Source organism: Triturus cristatus, chromosome 5_2 (genome assembly GCF_964204655.1).
Source record: "Triturus cristatus chromosome 5_2, aTriCri1.1, whole genome shotgun sequence".
NCBI lineage: Eukaryota > Metazoa > Chordata > Amphibia > Caudata > Salamandridae > Triturus > Triturus cristatus.
Genome location: NC_140588.1, coordinates 743,849,674 through 743,869,060, shown reverse-complemented (window position 1 = coordinate 743,869,060; position 19,387 = coordinate 743,849,674). Strand labels below are relative to the sequence as shown.

Below are 19,387 nucleotides of genomic sequence, written 5' to 3'. Positions count from 1 at the left end.
CGTTCAGACATTGCGGGATTCCCTCTCGAGCCCGCATCCTTTGAGCCTCTAACTCTCCTCATTGACAAGGACTCGGGGGCCCATATGGTATCTAAGCTTTACAAGGCATGCGCGGCGCTGGTTCCATGTGAGGATGGCCGACTGCGAGCGGCCTGGGAGGCAGATTTAGGGAGGCCGATCACAGATGAACAATGGACCGCTTGTTGCAAAGTCACTAACACGATCTCGCTCAATAGTCGACACAAGCTCCTCCATTATAAATTTCTTCGCCGCTGCTACATGACCCCAGCTAGGCTCCATGCCATTGACCCTGCGCGCCCACACACATGTTGGAAATGCGCTGCACCACACGCTGACTTTGCACACCTGTCCTGGACGTGCCCCAGACTGCAATTATACTGGACGCAGATACACGAGATCCTTGGCGCTATGTTGGAGCTCACGCTGGTTCCCACTCCGGAGGTTGCGTTATTGGGCTATACAGTGAACTTCCCCAAGAACGTCCGCAGGCTAGCCTCCCTGGGCCTACTACTCGCCAAGCGTGAGGTGGCAAAACATTGGGGCGGTAGAACGGCCCCCACGGCCGGGACATGGCTCACGTCTATGGCTTATTGCAGCACAAACAGCGAGATATACGCCAGTCTCCTCCCTGCAGTTGCGCGTCCCAAGGATATCTGGGGCCCCTACAAGACCTATATCGCTAACCTCCCGAGCTCTTCCCCACCGCGAACCAGTTCCGGAATAGTGCCTACGGGAGTGGGGTAGATCTGGTAGTCCTCCCTGTTGGGAATTGGGTGAATATGCGCTCTCGGGGCGGGCCGCACTGGGGGAGCTGAGCCGACAATGGGGGTACCAGCTGCACATGGTTGGGGAGTCCTGACTGCGTCATTTCCCTTTGGTGGACACGGGCGGATGAGACGAGTTGGCTCTGGGAGGGGGGTCTTTCTATGGTCTGCTGCCATGAAGTTGTACTGCTGTTTGTATATGAGGGGGGAGTGTACTGCTGTATCTCCGCACTTGTTCCTAAAGATCTGCACAGCCGATATGCTTGCATTGTTATGTTTTCCAAAACTCAATAAAAAAAAAGTTTAAAAAAAAAAAAAAAAAAAGCCTAGCTGGTGGAGCAGTTGGATGGTGCTGTTTGTATGTTGCACACATTGGTCGTAGGACGCGGCTTTTATCAGCCAGTCGTCTAGGTAAGGGAAGACGTGAATATGTTGACGTCTGAGGTGTGCTGCTACTACTGCTAGGCATTTGGTAAACACCCGTGGTGCGGTGGTGACCCCGAAGGGGAGAACCGTGAATTGGTAATGTTGCCCGTCCACCACGAACCTGAGGTATTTCCTGTGAGAGGGGTGTATTGGAATGTGAAAGTATGCGTCTTTCAGATCCAAGGTTGTGAGGAAGTCTCCCTGGCAGAGGAGTGGGAGGACTTGCTGTAGGGTGACCATGTGAAAATGGTCTGAATGTATGTAGGCATTTAGAGGCCGGAGGTCGAGAATGGGTCTGAGGGTCCCGTCTTTCTTTGGTATTAAGAAATATAGGGAGTAGACCCCTAGATTTTGTTGATTGACGGGGACCTGCTCTATAGCGTGTTTTTGGAGGAGTGAGAGTACCTCTTGTTTGAGCAGTGTGGAATGTTCTTGAGACATTGGACGGTGCCTTGGTGGGATATTGGGTGGGGTAGATGTTAGTTCGAGACAGTACCCTGACCGAATGATTTGGGTCACCCATTTGTCCGATGTTATGGACTCCCATGTGTGGATAAAGTCTTGTAGTCTGCCCCCGACCGGAGTGGGATGGTCTGGGGGGAGCGGAGGGGAGTCATTGTGCGGGTGGGGTGGCAGAACGGGTGTTGTTGGTTTTGCCCCTGCCCTTATTGTTGTTGCCTCTGTAACCGCCCCTTTGATTGCCCTTTGAAAAGGTATTTTGAGGAGGGGACTTGTAGGAGGTAGAGGCGTTATCGGTGGAGGAGCCTCTGCCTGTGCCACGAAAGGACGAGCGTCGAAAGGAACGTTTAGAGGCTTGTGTTTGGAGTGCCCCCATAGACTTTGCTGTGTCTGTGTCCTTTTTCATCTTTTCCAACGCTTCGTCTACCTTTGGCCCAAAGAGAGTTTGCTGGTCAAAGGGGTGATTGAGTATGGACGCCTGGACTTCAGGCTTGAACCCTGAGATCCTGAGCCAGGCATGGCGACGAAGCAGGACACTTGTATTTATGGCTCTAGAAGCAGTGTCGGCTGCATCGAGGGCACACTTAATGGAGGTGTTTGTAATTAGTTTACCCTCCTGTATTAGGTCATGAGCCTTGCGCTTGTGTTTTTCTGTAAGGTGCTGCATAAGAGCCTCTAGTTCGTCATAGTGTGCTCTGTCATATCGCGCAAGCAGTGCTTGTGTGTTTGCAATGCGCCACATGTTTGCAGCTTGGGAGGCGGTGCGTTTACCAGACGCGTCCAGAAGTTTAGATTCCTTGTCTGGCGGTGGGGCTTCTCCTGAGGATTGGGAGTTAGCCCGCTTTCTAGCTGTGGAGACAACTAGGGAATCTAGGGGAGCAGGGCCCTTAATGTATGCAGGGTCTGTGGGTGCCGCTTTGTACTTCTTCTCTATTCTAGGGTTCAGTACTCTGGCCCTGACAGGGTCTTTGAACACCTCTGTAGCGTGCTTGGTGACACCCTTAAGCATGGGTAAAATAGAAGTGGATTTGTCTTGTATGCCAAATGTATCCAGTAGGAAGTCTTCTTCCACTGGTTCACTGTGCATGTCCACCCCATGGTAGTGTGCTGCTCTCTGCACTAAATGATGAAACCCTAAGGAGTCCTCTGGAGGAGACGGCCTGGATGGGTATAGGTCGTCCTGAGGTATATCTGGTATATCAGGGTTATTGTAATCCTCCCATGGGTCTGGGGTCCCTGGTGGAGTGGGATCCATTGGGGCGTCCGCCGGGTAATTGTCCGGGTCCCCGTCATCCGGATCTGGGGATGGGGCCGGATCGTAGTGAGGTGGAGGTGGCGGAGACCTGGGAGGGGGAGGGGGTGGAGGTGGTGGAGGAGGTAGGGGAGGCGGTAGTGGGGAGGGCACTCTGAGGGGTGAAGTAGCAGAGTCCTTCCTTTTGGGTGGTGGAGGAGGAGCCGGAGTATCAAGGCGTCTTTTCTTGATAATTAAAGTCAATAGTCCAGTCTTTGGATCTTTGGACAGAGTCTTTTGTAGAGGGTCTGGTGTAAACAGAGCCAGTGGCGTCGAATCGTCCGTCGGCACCGGTGATTTCGGAGCCGAGGGCTTCGATGGTTTGTGTGCGCCATGCTTTTTTGGGGCCTCCTGTTTTTTCGGCGTCGAAGGAGTTTTCGGCGTCGGAGCGTCGGTGCCGACAGATTTATGTTTGTGTTTGGTCGGCACCGAGAGTCCAGGCTTCGGCACCGGTGGCTTCGGAGTCGAGCTGGATATTGCTTTCTTCGGTGCCGGATGCTGTTTTTCGGCACCGGGCGTCGGCTGGCTCGATCCCGAGCTGCCGTGAGACTTTGGATGCTTCGACACCGAGCCCGAAGGTGGGGTGATCGAAGCCTTGGTCTTGGTTTTGCCCAGGCCGGCAGGCGAGGGAGTAACCTGAGTCTCTTTGGTTTTGGGCGCGGGGGTGGGAGGGGGCACAGTACTCACGGCCCGCTGCGCCGGTGTGATGTCCTCCACGTCGGAGTCGTCGGCTTCGGAAGCGCTGACGACGTCTTCTTCCTGCTCGGTGTGTGTTTGCCCCGAAGCTTCGGCGCCGTCTCCGAAGATGTCCGGTGGAGCTGCAGACGATGAGTGCGCCATGGTGCGTCGAGCTTTTCGATCCCGGATGGTTTTCTTCGATCGAAAAGACTTACAGGCGGGGCAGTCTCTGGCCTCGTGTTCTGGAGAGAGGCAAAGATTACACACCTGATGGAGGTCGGTGTGGGGAAATTTAGACCCACATTTTGGGCACTTTTTGAACGGAGTCCTTTCCATCGGCCGGGACCGGAGTCGAGGAGGGCCCGAAGGCCGGTGCCGATGTACGGGATGGAGAAAAGTGCCGCTTCGAGAGATGAAGATTGATGATGAAGAAACTCGAAGATACGAGGATTTTCCGTCGAGGCTAGAACCGTAGAAGTTTGAAGCCGGAGCACGAAGTATCACATCCGAGCCCGATGGCGGAAAAAAACAATCTGAGGATGGAGTCGAAGCCCATGCGCAGTACGGACCGAAGGAGGAGTCACCAAACTCGTGACTTCCAAAGACTGTCCAAGAAGAAAAACAAACTGCAAACATCCGGGCCCAACACCAGATGGCGATCTATGCTAAGTGTACAATCTGCAGCTCATATGCCTCGAACATATTTGTATCTTCAAAATGACACCCAAACGACAAAAATACAATGTAGGGAACCGGAGAGATGAATTTTTTAAGATTTATCACTTTATAGAACTTAAAAACGTATAGAGCCATGTTAGGACATCTGGTCGCGATAGACCAGCTCAAAGTCAAAGTTTCAGGCCGACCTCGATGGAGCCCTGAGCGGCTACCACTTGCGGTAGGTTCCGGTCACAGATTTTACATTCAGCTTTTTCTTGCAGGGTCCCTCGATGCTGTTCACCAGGTCGGATTCCGTGAGGGTTCGCCATCCTCGGATTTCTTCTACTCCGTCAAACTCTGGAAGTCGGACCTACCGAGCTTTCAGCGGGACACTTTGGGACCCCTTGGGGAACTTCAGGAAGAAGTTCCAGAAGTTTGGAGAACTTTGGAGCAATTTTGAAAAAAAGCTCCATACGGGGACCGACTTAACCTGGCCAGCCAAGCTGCCTGCCTTCAACCGCGAGTCACGCGGTTGAAGGCAGGCAGCTTGGCTGGCCAGGTTAAGTCGGTCCCCGTATGGAGCTTTTTTTCAAAATTGCTCCAAAGTTCTCCAAACTTCTGGAACTTCTTCCTGATGTTCCCCAAGGGGTCCCAAAGTGCCTCAAACTCACTCCAAGGGTCTGGAAGCTTCAAGATGGTCCTTGAAAGTTGAGGACTTCAGTTCCCACAATCCACTTGGACAAAACCCTTACAAATCCACTGGTTGTTCTCCAGGTTGAGGAGCCTTGGTGGTGATGTTCCAGGTGAGCTCTGTTAACCTGTAGCTTGCAGGGAGTCCACTCTTAAGTTATTTTACAGCAAGGTAATTCACAGGGCAGTAGTTTCAGCCGGTGCAGTCTTCAGAGGGCAGGCCTTAGAATTTTGCACCCCAACTTCTCAGCATGGCAACGTCTTGCTTTCTTAAGTTTTAAGCAGCAGATCTGAGAGACTCTGGCCCTCTCAGATACTTCCAAGTTCTCTGGGTCAAGCAGGAGTTCACTCCTGACCAATGGGAGCAGGGCCACTGCCCAAGGTTATGACCACATCCTGTAGAGTGTGGCATTATTTTGTCCCAGAGTGCACCAAATGTTCCAAATTCATAATGACTGACTTTCAAGCAGGGAGGTAAAAGCTGGCTAAACATACCCCTTCCATAAGCCTAGCTCTGGCTTTAGGGTCAAAAGAGTGAAGTTGTAAATGACACTGAGGCCTCCTCTTCTCTTTGAAGACCATGGTTTATGACTCCTCTCCCTGCTCTGGCATTCCTGTGTAGCAGCACACTGCCCTCCCATCAGAGCTGGTTAACCACAGGGGCTCTTTATCACCTCTTCAAGGCAGCCTGGCTAGTCCACTTAACTCTGACCCATCAGGGCAGACCACTGGAAGGCTGAATCTGGGATTACAAACAAGAAAGTCTAATAACTTCTTGTCTGTACATTTTAGGAGAAATTCAATATAATATTGTTGGATTTATCACTACCATTCTGGGAAGTCTTTGAATGGAAGTTCTATCATTCTCCTATCAGGAGTTATTGGTTAATAACCTATTGCCATGTTAACCTATGTGGCATGGGATTTGCAATGGGAAAAAATGACTTGGGCCATTTCCAGCACTAGGGCTTATAAAAACGTATTTTATAAGTACTTTGCTTATATCTACAGGACCCCCACCCCATGGAACAACTAGGGGACACTTTGGGAGTTCAGAATCTGTAGAAATATTGCAGATCCTCCCTCCACAGTGCTCCTAGCATCAAAGTCGAATTTGGGCAGCACTTTATCACAATGTGGGGAGTGGAATGTGAAATTTCACTTAACCCAGGGCATATAAAACTCATTTTATAAGGGTCTACCTTATACATACCTGACCCCCTCACCCCTGAGACACCTAGGGGGTTCCTAATATGCCAAAACATTAAAGGTTATCCATTTTTAAATGCCCCAAAGTCGAGTTTGAGCACAATTTACTTTTTAAAAGCAGTCCTTCCACCCAGGGCTACTTTTAAACTGACCTCAGGCTTCAGCAGTGCACACATGCAAGTGCAGAAAAACCTGCTGGCCTCTAAACTGCCGTGCCCTATTGTGGGTAAGGGACTTCTAGGTAGTTTTAATCCCCCTGCCCTAATATTTAATAGGGTCTGATAGGGTAGGTCATGCCAATCACAGGGGTACACCAACCCTTAGTGTATCCTAGTGTATGTAGGTGTTTTCACTGTATTGTAAGTGTTTTCAGCACAGCACTGGCCGGGGCCTGGTTAGGCAGAGCCCAGGGTCAGTCAGTCAGTTACCACCAGTACCATTCACCAAAAAGTTGAGGGGTGCCCAGGGCACAGGATGACTTTGCAACAGAGACCTTTTTAGATTAGAAAGGAGACCATTCTACTGAATGGGGAGGCAGGAGGACAGTGAATAATATGGGGTTAGATAGAGTACCCAGCATAAAGAGCACTTGCAAAGGTAAATAACTTGATCTTCTGATGGACACTTATAATCATGGACTTCTCACCTTTAGAATAGATAATAAAGCAGTACCTCCCAAGGTAGTGGGTCTGTGGAATGACTCAAAAAAGCCTTCAGGATGACTGAAAGGACAACATTTCCTTACCTTTGGACCTGGCTGTCAAGACCGTAGTGCTTCACAAATGTGTGAACGGACGAATGCCAAGCACGTGCCAATGCAGGAATAGCAGCCTGGGGCCTGGTGGAATGGGCCCTCCATCCTTCTGGAGGCTGTTTCGTGGCCAGTGCGAAGCAGATCTTGATGGTGAGAACGATCCATCTTGACAAAGTTTTTTCTGCACTGCCTTTCTTTGCCCTAGGAAATTACAGAAAGGCCGGATAGTACACCCAGTGGTCTTTAGTGCGATAGGTGTCGAAGCCTAAAGCTCTTTTAGGGTCTAGTCGATTAAGTCTTTTCTCTTTCAAGGAGAGAGGCGGGGCAAAGAACATAGGAAAGGTGAAGGAAGGTCAAAAGTTGAAAGAAGTAACAACCTTAGGTAAAAGGCTGCCTTGGGTGAGAACTACCACTTTGTCTGGGAAAAATATAGTGTAAGGTGGCTGCACTGAGAGAGCTTGGAGCTCGCTCACACAACGAGCCGAAGTCACTGCGACCAGAAATACAGTCTTTAGAGTTAGGGGACGTAGTGACAGCGGTGCATGGGTTCAAATGGTGTGCGCATTGGGAAAGAGAGGTCCGAAAATGGATCTCAGTCTGGCATCAGAAAGGGTCTTGAAAAAATTGAACAAAACAAATCTTTAAATAAAATCTTACCACGAATGATATGAACAGGGACAGTTGGGCTGGTAAACGTAAAAGGGCTAAAAGAGCTGACAGATAACCTTTGCCCAATGTCCTTGCTGGTACCAGAGATAAAACAAACAATAGACCACCTGACAGTATGGCCTGCAATGTATCAGTATTGTGGGTAGCACACCAGACTACAAACTTGCTCCAGGGCTCGGCGTAGACACCCTTAGAAGCAGGACACCTGGCATTTGCAACTTTGGGAGGAAGACTGAATGCTGTCAACTGCGGCTGGAGGTGCAGATTGGGGTAAAGGACTCCAGGTACTACAGGTACTCCAGGTACTACTCTCTATTTGGCTAATCCAGAGCAACTAGAATGACTTGGGCCTGGTCATTTCAATCTTTGTCAGAACCCGCAACAGGAGAGGTAGTGGGAAAAGTGTACAGGAGTACCATGACACACTCTAACCAAAACATGTCTCCGAGAGAGCCTTTTTGGAAACTCCAACATGCAAGCGTTTTGACATGCATCCTCTACAGAGACGAAAAGATCTAGTTATGGTTCTCCCCATTTGGAGGATGCCCTGTGCCCTGTCAGAGAGACTTGCCATCCTTAGGCACTGCTGGCCAAGCCTGTCCACTCTGGTGTTCAAAGATCCCTCCAGATGGTTCTTGACCAGAGATTCGCCCTTGTGCTCCAGCCAGCTCTAGAGGCGAAGCGCACTGGACCTTACTCTGCCCAGCTTCTCACAATGCCACATGGCGGGGGTGTTGTCCAGGAGAACCTGAACCATGCTCCTTTTGATAGACAGTAGATAGGCCTTCAGCAGCAGGCAAATGGCCTGCACCTCCAACAAGTTGATGTGGAGGCAGATCTCTGCCAGAGATTAGAGTACTCTAAGCGCATTTCTACCAGATGATGCATCTGTCTCCACTGTCAGCCCTGGGTGGGACAGAGAGAGTCCAACTGCAGTTGCACTACCACTGCAGGTCTTTTGCAGTCTCCTCTAAAACTGGATGGAATCTGAGCGGGTCACTGGGAGGTGGGCCCACTGAGAATTCAGGTTCTACTGCACAGCATGCATATGCCACAGAACAGTTGACGAGCAGGATGCAGAAGCATCAGAGCCACGCTCACTGACAATGAAATATTGGGATCATATCCTAAATGTACCGGACTCTTTCTGGTGGAAGGAAGGCCCAAAACTGCACTGTATCTAGGAAGGTGACAAGAAAGGGAAGCTCTGCAAAAGAGTTCGATCTGACTGCGGCACTTTGATTGTGAAGCCCAACAAGGTGCACCGTCATCTGGCGATGGACCACGAATGACTGTGATGAGCCCATCTGCAACAGACAGTTGTCGAGGTAGGAGAACATGAGAATCCTCAACCTCCGAAGGTGTGCTGCAACCACCACCATCACTTTTGTGCATACCAGAGGGCCACAGGTGAGCGCAGCAAACTGAAAAAGCTCCTGGCTCACCATGAACCAAAGGCAGTGCCTGTGAGAGTCCAGGAGGAGAACATGAAAGTAAGTGTCCTCCAGGTTCAAAGTCGCCATTGAGTTGCCTGGATACAGGGCAAACAGAATTTGGGCTAGCATGACTATCTTGAATTTGTCTTTCTGCAAGAAGGCACAGATCTAGAATAAAACCTCTGACCCCCTTTGGAACATGGAAATAACAGGAGTAACTAGTCCTTATTTCCTGCCTCTGATTGGATGGTCTTTTGTCGCAAGGATCAAACTAAAGCAGCTTGGAGGCAGATGCTGAAGGGGTAGGTGACTGGTAAGTTCACTGACCTTGATGGCCTGGGAGTTGTCTACTTGATTCCTGCCCCTGAAAGGACTGTGGATCCTGTTGTGGAATGGTCGACTTTGGCATGGGTGGTACACCAACCCTCTGTAATTCTTTAAATTGTTCAAAACTGGTGAGGATGCTGTCCAGCAGGGGTAGAAAGGCCTAGGGAAGGTGCTATGGCTCAGTTTTCTTTAAAACAATCCAATGCTAAATTGCCTGCACATCTAAATATAAATTGTAATCATCCTAATGTTGAGGAAAATACAACCCATCTTAGCCACTGACATCGAAAAAACTGGCGACTGATACTCTTACGTAATACAAACCAAAAAATAGTTGGGAGCACTGCGATGCAGCTCCTAGATACGACTATGGTTCCTAGTTGTAATGAACTAGGGCCAGGTCTGCCAGCATGGCGTGGTGACATGACCTTGGTCTAGCCACAGATGGATTTGGCTTGGAGTGGAAGAGGACGACAGGATGGATTTGTCCTCTACAACTGATATCTATGACTCTGGGACTGGTATGGATTTTGGTGCGAAATTGGAAGTTGGCTTTGGCATTAGAGAAGAATCAGACGTGTGTTCTGGAGGCACAGATGGTACAGAGGGTGGACCGGATTGGAGTCCTCCTGGGATCAGTAGGGTCCGAACGGTTGCCAAAGGGAGCCAGAAAGGTGATGAAGGGCTCTTTAAAGGCTTACATTTATTTCAACATCAGAACAGGAAACTTGGGATGCATACGGGCCAGTTGCTGAATCAGTTCTTCGGTGGGGGACCGAGAGTAAGACCACGAGGCACAGCGATGCCCCAGTGACATTTCAGGTTGAGAGTGGCGTGAATGGGACAAATCCAGTTTGGTCCTCTTGTGCTTCTGCTTCAGTTTCAACTCACCGGAAGACTTGCAACTTCTATGATGATCTATCGCTGGAATGCTCTCAAGGGTGGTAACGGGTCTACACCCTCAACTTTGAGCAACAGCGGGAGTACCAAGTTTTCTTTTAATGATCGGCAAAGGTTGACTTAGCATTTCTAGATTGCCTTCAGATTCAAAACATTAAGGACATAGTAGTATACATAAGACCTCGGACGACCTAGGGTGGCCACCAGGATAGTTTATGGACACTAACCCACGTTATGGGACAGTTCCTATGCAGGTCGTGCTCTGTCTACCATCTTACGCAATCGCAAACATAGACAGATCTGGGTTTGAAAACCCCATGGATGTTACATAACCACACAAATTGCAACACTAGTGGGGTGATCTACTCAATTACTTGCTCATGTAAACTCCAATATGTGAGCGATACAACTCGCAAAATTAAGACTAGAGTCCAACACTAAGCTAACCAGACATTACCCAACATCACACATACCAACTAAGACACCAAATGAACAATCATCAATAAACCACACAACAACACACACATATGCAGCCTAGAAATGGTGTTATCATGTGGACTGCATTAGTTTGACTTGGTCCATCCCATTGACAGTCTCTTAATAACCAAACCTGTTGAGGCCGACAATGAACCCAGGGTGGAAGGCTAGCGGAAAAAAGCATTTTTTCCACATACACTCCTTTATCCATCGGACTAGATGTACTTTTTGGGAATTAATATTGATTGGGAGCAGTACGTACAAAAACAAACACACTGAAACTCAGCACAAAGTAGCCCAGAGTTATTAGACTCAATCAGAGAATTATGCAATAAACATAATGCCTAACAACAAGTTTATGCACCTGTGTTTTTCTTAGGCAGTGTACAATTATCAAAGATCACTAATAAATTCAAGATGCCCGCCATTTCCCACTAGGCACATATCACAGTCATTTGTTACAAAGAATTTACTATAAGCAGGAAGTGGTACTGACTAAGAGCCAGTAAGGTAAAACCCTTCATCTTAGCCTTCCGAACATAAATTTGAGTCAGGAAGTATTTTACAGAGAAATACCCAAAACAGTGGTTTAGGAAACATTTTATTATGCATTTAAAATGTGAACTGGACATTAGATTTTATTTAATAAACACTATCAACAGTCTATTAAAATTCAATGCGCATCTCTCGCTATTAACATGGTTTACAGTGTCTACTGCATCTCTTCTTGGCATATTGCTCATTACTTTAACAGCAATTATTAATGCTGTTCAACATTCAAGCTCTTTATCATCAAAGCCTCATGTTCCCAGCTTTCAAAGCTCATTACTTTATGGCCAACAAATGCTTTGGCATTTCTGCTGTGTACAGTGGGGCTTTTTATAGGCTAAATTGTTTACTTTAATTTGTATGAACTTCTCATCTTCTTTTCACAATAGTTTATCATCAAATATACTGGTGCTTACTACTGGCCCCTAGTAAGATCACACACACAATCACACAGATGCACATACACACACCTGCGCACACACAGTTGGAGAAGAGGATTGGAGAAGCACAGCCATATTAAAAGCAAGCAGACGCTGAATACATGAGAAAATAAATTGGAAATCATGTTTTCTAGTTATCATGATGTATGTGCAAATCCAAATGTTTGATGAACCGATGTTAAAAAAGGGAATAGTTCAAACAGTGGCTACTGAATGTCCATGCACAGCACAGCTAGAAAGACCAACTACAGGATTAGATAATCTTCAACTAAGTCCTCGATGAAAGTGAAAGGAGTGGGAAGGATGGCCAGGTAGCCATCACTAGCTAATTAGGGAGTTGTATGCTGCAAGTGGCCTCAGTCTCAGGGTGTGGACGAACAAGTTCCTTACCTTCGGGAACGATGCATCTGTAAGAGACATATATTAGTTATAGATGCCTTACCTTAGAATTACTCCCAGGTGTCAGACTGGATCTGGGGAATTTTTCTTCAGCAATACCCCTGCTCGTCTGTAAGTGTGGTCGGTCGACTCCGCATCCGTCGTTGGCGTCGTGGCGAAGTAGCCGTCCCTCCAGACTTGACTATCCAGGCAGAAATGTCTGGTGAACGTGGGCATAGAAGCCCACGAGGCCGCCTAGCAGATATCGATGAGTGGAACTCAACACGTCAAAGCAGTGGTTGCCTCCGTAGCTCTAGTGGAATGAGCACGCAGCCCCAGTGGAGGTACCTTTTTAGCGAAAGCGTAACAAATCTTGATACAAAGGACTACCCATCGAGATATGGTACGCTTTTACACAGCCCGACCTTTGTTGACACCCACATAGCCAAAAAAGAGTTGATCATCCACCCGAAATCCTTTATGCGGTCAAGGGAGAAAGACAGCGCAAGTCTCTTCTCCTCCTTGGAAGGTTACGGAGGCGGGAAAAAGGTGGGCAGAGTAATAGCCTGTCCAATGTGAAAATGAGTGACAACTTTAGGTTCCAGGCCATCAAGGAGAGGGTCTGACGAAGAGCCAGGTTTTGAGGTTTCTTGCGAAGATGGGGAGCGATGTTATCTGACTGAGGTGGAGCTGAAGATCGTTCCAGGCTCTGGCCACGCAGAAGGAGAAGGAGCAGCCTCCCAATCTGGTCTTTCTGGTGCGGGGGACCACGGCGTAGGAGAGCTGGGCTGTTTGTAGGGTCCTTTGGGGTGCGTGGAATTTGAGTCAGTCATTTAGGTATGCTGGTCTGGTGTCGTGGAGGGCCTTGTGAGCGTGGGTTAGCATCTTGAAGGTGACTCTAGCTTCGATGGAAAGCCAGTGGAGTGTGCGCAGGTGCTGGGAGATGTGGCAGTGTCTTGGCAGGTTGAGGACCAGTCTTGCGACTGCATTTTGGATGTTCTCTAGCTTGCGGGTGAGGTTTTTGTTTATTCCGGCATAGAGTGCATTGCTGTAGTCGAGCCTGCTGGTGACCAGGGCGTGAGTGACGGTCTTCCTGTGTTTGAGGGGGATCCATTTGAAGGTCTTACGTAGGAGGCAGAGGGTGTGGAAGCAGGAGGACGAGACGGAGTTGATCTGACGGTCCATTTTGAGCTCCGAGTCCAGGATGATTCCCAGGTTGCGTGCGTGCGTGGTCCGCGGGGGTTGGCGGGCTTCCAATGGTGGGTGGCCACCAGGTGTCGTTCCAGGTGTCTGGGTTTGGGCCCATGATGAGTACTTCCGTTTTGTTGGTGTTTAGTTGTAGGCAGCGGTTTTTCATCCATTTGGCGACGGCTTCCATAGGGGACTTGAACTAAGAGGGCTGATCTGGTAGCCGAAGAAAAGCAGAAATGGCTGCCAGGTAGCCTTCAAGGGTGCCCAGAGCAGAGAACTGCTGGGCAAAAGAAAGAAGGAACGAAAGAACCTCAGAAAGAGGGGCAGAAGGGGATCCAAAGCGCTTGCTGTGCACCAATGCACATCAACAGCCGTATACCGTCTTAGTGGAGGGATGCCTGGCTGCAAAGATAACATTACAGACTTCGGGAGAAAGGTCCCTAAGCTGTCAACTGTCGCTGTTCAATCTCCACGCAAGGAGGTGGAGGCTGGGCAGATTCGGGTGGAGGACCGTCCCCTGCTGCTGCGAAAGAAGATCCTACCGAAGGGGCAGTCTGATCGGAGGATCGATGGCTATGCTCAGGAGCTCGGGGTACCAAACTCTTTGTGCCCAGTCCAGAGCCACAAGACTGACTTGGGCCAGGTCGTGCTTGATCTTCTTTAGCACTCGGGGCAGAAGTGGTAGAGGCGGAAAAGCGTATAGGAGGCCGCAGCTCCACTCCCGATATGAAAAGCACTGCCCAACGAGTGCTGCCTTGAAAACTTCAACGCGCAGAACTGCTGACATAGTGCGTGCTCTTCAGTGGCGAACAGCGCTAACCAAGGCTTTCCCCAGTGCTGAAAGAGACCTTCTACCACTTCCGGATGAAGACACCATTTGTAATCCACCAGGCACCGGCGGCTGAGTTTGTCTGCCATGGCGTTCAGAGAACCTGCTAGGTGTTGAATCACCAGGGCAATGCCCTGATGTTCCAGCCATGTCCAAAGGCGAAGAGCCTCTTGACAAAGGGTCCAGGACCCCCATCCGCCTTGCATGTTGCAGTACTACATGGCAGTGGTGCTCTTTGTGAACACCTGCACTGCCTTCCCCTCGCAGGACCGAAGGAATGCTTTGAGTGCCAAACGAATCGTCCGGAGCTCCAACAGGTTGATATGGAGACCGGACTCTGCCGGAGACCAGACTCCTCTGATCTCTGCCTCTCCAAGGTGGCCGCCCCATCCCAGAAGTGATGCATCAGTCACCACTGGGAGGTTTGGTTTGGAAAGGGAGCGGGATCTGCCTCCAATCCTGGTTCGTCAACCACTGCTGCAGTTGTCGAGCAGTTGCATCCAATATCTGAACTTAGTCAGAAAGATTCCCCTGATGCTACGTCCACTGGAGCTTCAGGTGCCACTGCAGAGCCTGCATATGCTACCTGGCATGATCCCCCACCTGAATGCCGGAAGCCATGAGGCTCAGCAGCCTCAGGTTCATTCTCACCGAAATCCGGGATAGGGGCTGAAACATCGGTATCATATCCCGAATATCCCTTGACTCGCTGTTCGGGAGGATAGGCCCGAAACTGCACTGTGTCCAGAATAGCTCCGATGAAGGAAGTGTCTGAGAGGGAGTCAGGTGTGACTTCGGCACATTGATATTGAACCCCAGCGAATGCAGGAGGTCCACCGTAGTCTGGAGGTGGGAGACAACAGCCTGGGGCGAGCCCACCATCAACAGCCAGTTGGCCCACCCGCTGGTTCCAAGACTCGAGTCGCTGGGTCCCACATCTGCGGACATGCAGAGGCTGGGCAGCTTGTGTGGGCCGGTGGCTGGACTGGGTCGGGCATGGTGGGGTGCCCCTTCCGTAGCCCTGAAAGGGACGAAAGGCAGACTGTGGGGGACGGGAGGCCGCAGAGAGGCCTATGGATCTGGCTGTAGCCCGGGAATCCTTAAAACGCTTGAGCGCCGAGTCCGCCTGGTCACCAAAGAGGCGACGGCCATCGAATGACATGTCCAGCAAGGTTGCTTGAACATCCCCCGAAAAAACAGACGTAGCGCCGAAGGGCTAATGATGTGGCAATCGTTCTGCCCAGAGAGTTGGCTGTATCCAGTCCACAGTGGATTGTGAATTTAGCTGCATCTCTCCCATTCGTCACTGCCTGGGAGAGAATGGCCCGGGCCTCCTTGAGGCACTGAGGCAGCACCTGCGCAACCATATTCCAGACTGTATGGGTATAGTAGGCCCAAGAGGCATGCGGTATTCACGGATCGCAGCACCAAGCTGGAGGAAGAGAACATACGCTTCCCAAGATGATCCAGCTTCTTGAATTCCCTTTCCAGGGGTGCAGAAGGGAATGGCCAACTAAGCACTCAGGGGAAGGTTGTTGGGAGAGGAAAATGGGATTGTCCGGAGCCTGGCAGTGGTGACGGGCAATTGTCCGTTCCACAGGAGCCCCTGTGCTGGGCTTGTACCAATTGCCCAGAAGGACGTCCGTGAAGGCTTCATTGAAGGGCAAGAAGGGTTCAGAGGAAGTTGCTGCCGGTTGAAGCACCTCTGTCAGGAGGTTAGTCCTGACTGCCACTGTAGGGAGCTCCAGGCCCACAGCCTTGGCTGCCCTATGCACCACCACTGCATAGGATGCTCCCTCCTCCGTAGCCACGCTAGGGGGAGAAAGCATGCTGGGGAGGTATCCAGACCATTGGCGTCACCCAATTCCTCTTTCCAGTCCGGCTCTTCCAACTTGTCTGTTAAAGGGTCCAGCGACCCCTCCCAGTCCTCATCGCCACCCTCAGGGTGATAGAGAACACCTGGGATGAACAAGGGAACAAAAGTACCCTCCGGCAACAGTTTCGACATCAGCCGATGTCTATCCAGCTACGGGTCCATCTCGGGGATGAGGATGGGGACGGCGTGGCCAGAGGCATGGCCAATGCCAGGGGCGTCTTCGCCAGAGAAGATCGAGCAAGGTAGACCGGCGTCGATCTGGATCCAGGCTGAATCCATGGGGATGCAGTGCTGGGGCCTAAGCCGCCGGCATCGAAGGCCCAAGGCCGCCAAACAGTTCTGTGGGGCCCGAAGGTAGACCAGCGGAGTCGGCCTGCCCAAAGATACGGTGGAGGGCTTTGTGGCACGTACAAAGCTGGGCAGGGGATGCCCTGGTTCCCGGAAACGGGGGAGGCGCGGAGTCATCCCTGAATCAGGCACCGAGAACGGAGCCTCGGAGCGACAATGCTCCGGTTCCCACATTGCGTCAGCTGACTGACGGGAAAAATGTGAAGAGAAATGGTACTTCTTCGCCTTCTTCCTGCGTTTCGACTTACCCGAGGAGTGCGAAGACTTGGATGAGGTGTCGTGGCTCCGCGACCGGTCTTGAGACCTTACCTATCCCCCCCACCCCCCGAGCGAAACCGGGAGTGACGTGGAGCAGACTGCCGAGCCTCCAAAAGCTTTCGGGAACGCTCCTCCAAAGACTTCGGATTCATGGCCTGACAGTCGGAGCAAAATTTCGGGTCGTGCTCACACTCCAGGCACCAGAGGCACACGAGGTGCGGATCCGTCACGGACATCAGTTTGTGACAGGGGTAACTAGGCTTGAATCAGGCTCGACGATGTGACATCACTTGCGCACCAGGAGTGGAAGACTCGAAAAAAGACGTCAACAAAAGTCGAAAAAAGTTTAGTCAAAATATGACTGAGAGGCAAGCTCTCTCCGGATCTGCGCTAGAAAGAACTGATGTCAGCAAGCAGGGGCGGCGTCCAAGTATTCACCGTACTGTCATGTCGGCAACCACGATGCCACCAACCGACGCGCAGGGATATTGAAGAAAGATTCTCTGGATCCAGTCTGACGCCTGGGGTTAAGTCTAAGGTAAGGAATATATAACGAATAGTCTCTTTCTGATACTGATGGCAGGAGAAAAAAAAAGCTACATACCTGTTGCGCTGTGCTTGTGAAATCTCTTGTATTTAATATAGCTTAAAAGGGGATCTTAACAGTTCTCATAAATGAATTACTGTGTAACTTCGCTTGTGTGTGGAACTTTTATTTTTTTAACTTCCCCTGGCTGCACCCATTAACGATACTTCTACTAAAGCTGTTCACTATTTTTAAGCCCCGTTCACTGTCAAGATAAGATCTCTTCTCCATGGAAAAGGCAGACACCTTTCAACAAGATACTGGAATGCTTGCTTTTTATTACTTAGTTGTGTAAAGCAGATGCTTTAGCCTTAGAACGTTTGTGGCATCTCCTATTCATGCCTTAGTACGTTTCTTTGCACTTTGTAGGCATTATCGGACTGACTATTTTCATCTTAATCTATTTGGTCATTATGAACAAATTGTAAATGTTGTAATAAACATTGGGCATTAAAAAGTTAACATACAAGAGTTAAGCTATATTTTCCTACTAAACAGACAGGTGTAGTTACCTTGCTAACAAAAGGGTTATGACTGGAATGGTGCGGCAGGTGCAGTAGCACCGGGCCCAAAAGTTGTCAGAACTCCTATAAACACATAATATTGCTATATTTTACTACTATACAGGCAGTCACAATTGCAGTTACCTTGCAGTTAAAAGGGACTTAATCTGAATGGTGCAGCAGGTGCAGTGGCTCTGGGGCCAAAAGCTCTAGGGACCCCACTAAACCCAGATTATTGCTGACATTTAAAACTAAACAGGCAATCACAAGTGTAGTTACCCTGCAGACAATAAGGTCATGATGTCATTGGTGCAGTGACACCGGGACCAAAAGCTCTAGGCACCCAAATAAACACCTAAAATTGCTATATTTTACTACTAAACAGGCAGTCGCAAGTGCAGTTACCTTGCAGACAACAGGGTCATGATTTGAATGGTACTGCAGGTGCAATGGCACCGGGCCCAAACGTTGTCACAACTCCTCTAAACACCTAATATTGCTATATTGTATAACGAAATAGGCAGTCACAAGTTCAGTTATCTAGCAAGTGTTAGGGTCATGATTTCAATAGTGCAGCATGTGCAGTGGCACCGGGACCAAAAGCTCCAGGCACACCACTAAACACTGATTATTGCTACATTTTGGAACTAAACAGGCAGTTACAAGTGCAAGTATCTTTCAGGCACTAGGATCAAGATCTGAATGGTGCTGTAGGTGCACTGGCCCTCGGGCCAAAAGTTATCATAACTCCACTAAACACCAAATATTGCTATATTTTACTACTAAACAGGCAGTCACAAGTGCAGTTACCTTGCAATTGAAAGGCGCTTGACTTAAATGGTACAGTGGCACCACTGGGGACAAAAGTTGTCATAACTCCTCTCAGCACCAAATATTGCTATCATTTACTACTAGACAGTCACAAATGCAGTTATCAGGCAGGTACTATGGCAGGATTTGAATGGTGCAGCAGCACCAGGCCCAAAAGTTGTCAGAACTCCTCTAAACACATACTATTGATATCACATCAATTAATTCTATTATTTCTTTTTTATTTCATTTGTCAGAATTTTGCTATTACTTACCCGCATATACCATTAGTAACAGGACAATATATTGCCTTTTTGTACATGAACAAGTCGTAACACTTTAACAGACTTTCTGTAACTTATATTGTACAACTATTCAGCAGGCTACAACAACTTACAACAAAAAACATAATCATATAGGCGAAACCTAATGTATTTACCAATGCTTGTTCAAGATTGTATGCACCATCCTTATGCTGCGTTCAAATTTCAAAGAGAAATATACGCACCTTTCATTGAAGTCGGTGGAGATTTGATTGTAGAGAAAGTGTACACTTCAGAAAATGGGCCTTCTCCGGCATCGTTATACGCTTGGATTTTGAAGCTGTATTCTGTGGATTCGTTCCGTCGCTGAACTTTATAAGTGTGACAAGGCCCACTATAAATAGTTACAAACCTGAAAAAAAGAGTGCACTACACCGATCAATAGATTACAACATATGTTTTTGGAATACATATGTTGCTTTGGGTGCTATAAATCTTACTCCTGGGTTTATTTAATTAAAGTAATTTAATAATTGTACTAAAGTTTTGAGCCTTTGTTTCTAAACCAGCAAGAATAATTCACGGTAGCATCCCA

At 49.2% G+C, this 19,387-nt stretch overlaps 1 protein-coding gene across 1 annotated transcript in view; it reads right to left on the bottom strand.

The window, feature by feature from the left end:
• The window catches only part of LOC146829211 (fibronectin type-III domain-containing protein 3a-like), a 608,949-nt gene that overhangs the window by 42,119 nt on the left and 547,443 nt on the right, over nt 1–19,387 (bottom strand). The window contains exon 25 of the mRNA XM_085607850.1: nt 19,038–19,204. Coding sequence (XP_085463976.1) covers nt 19,038–19,204 — 167 coding nt within the window. The remainder of the gene's footprint in view (nt 1–19,037; nt 19,205–19,387) is intronic.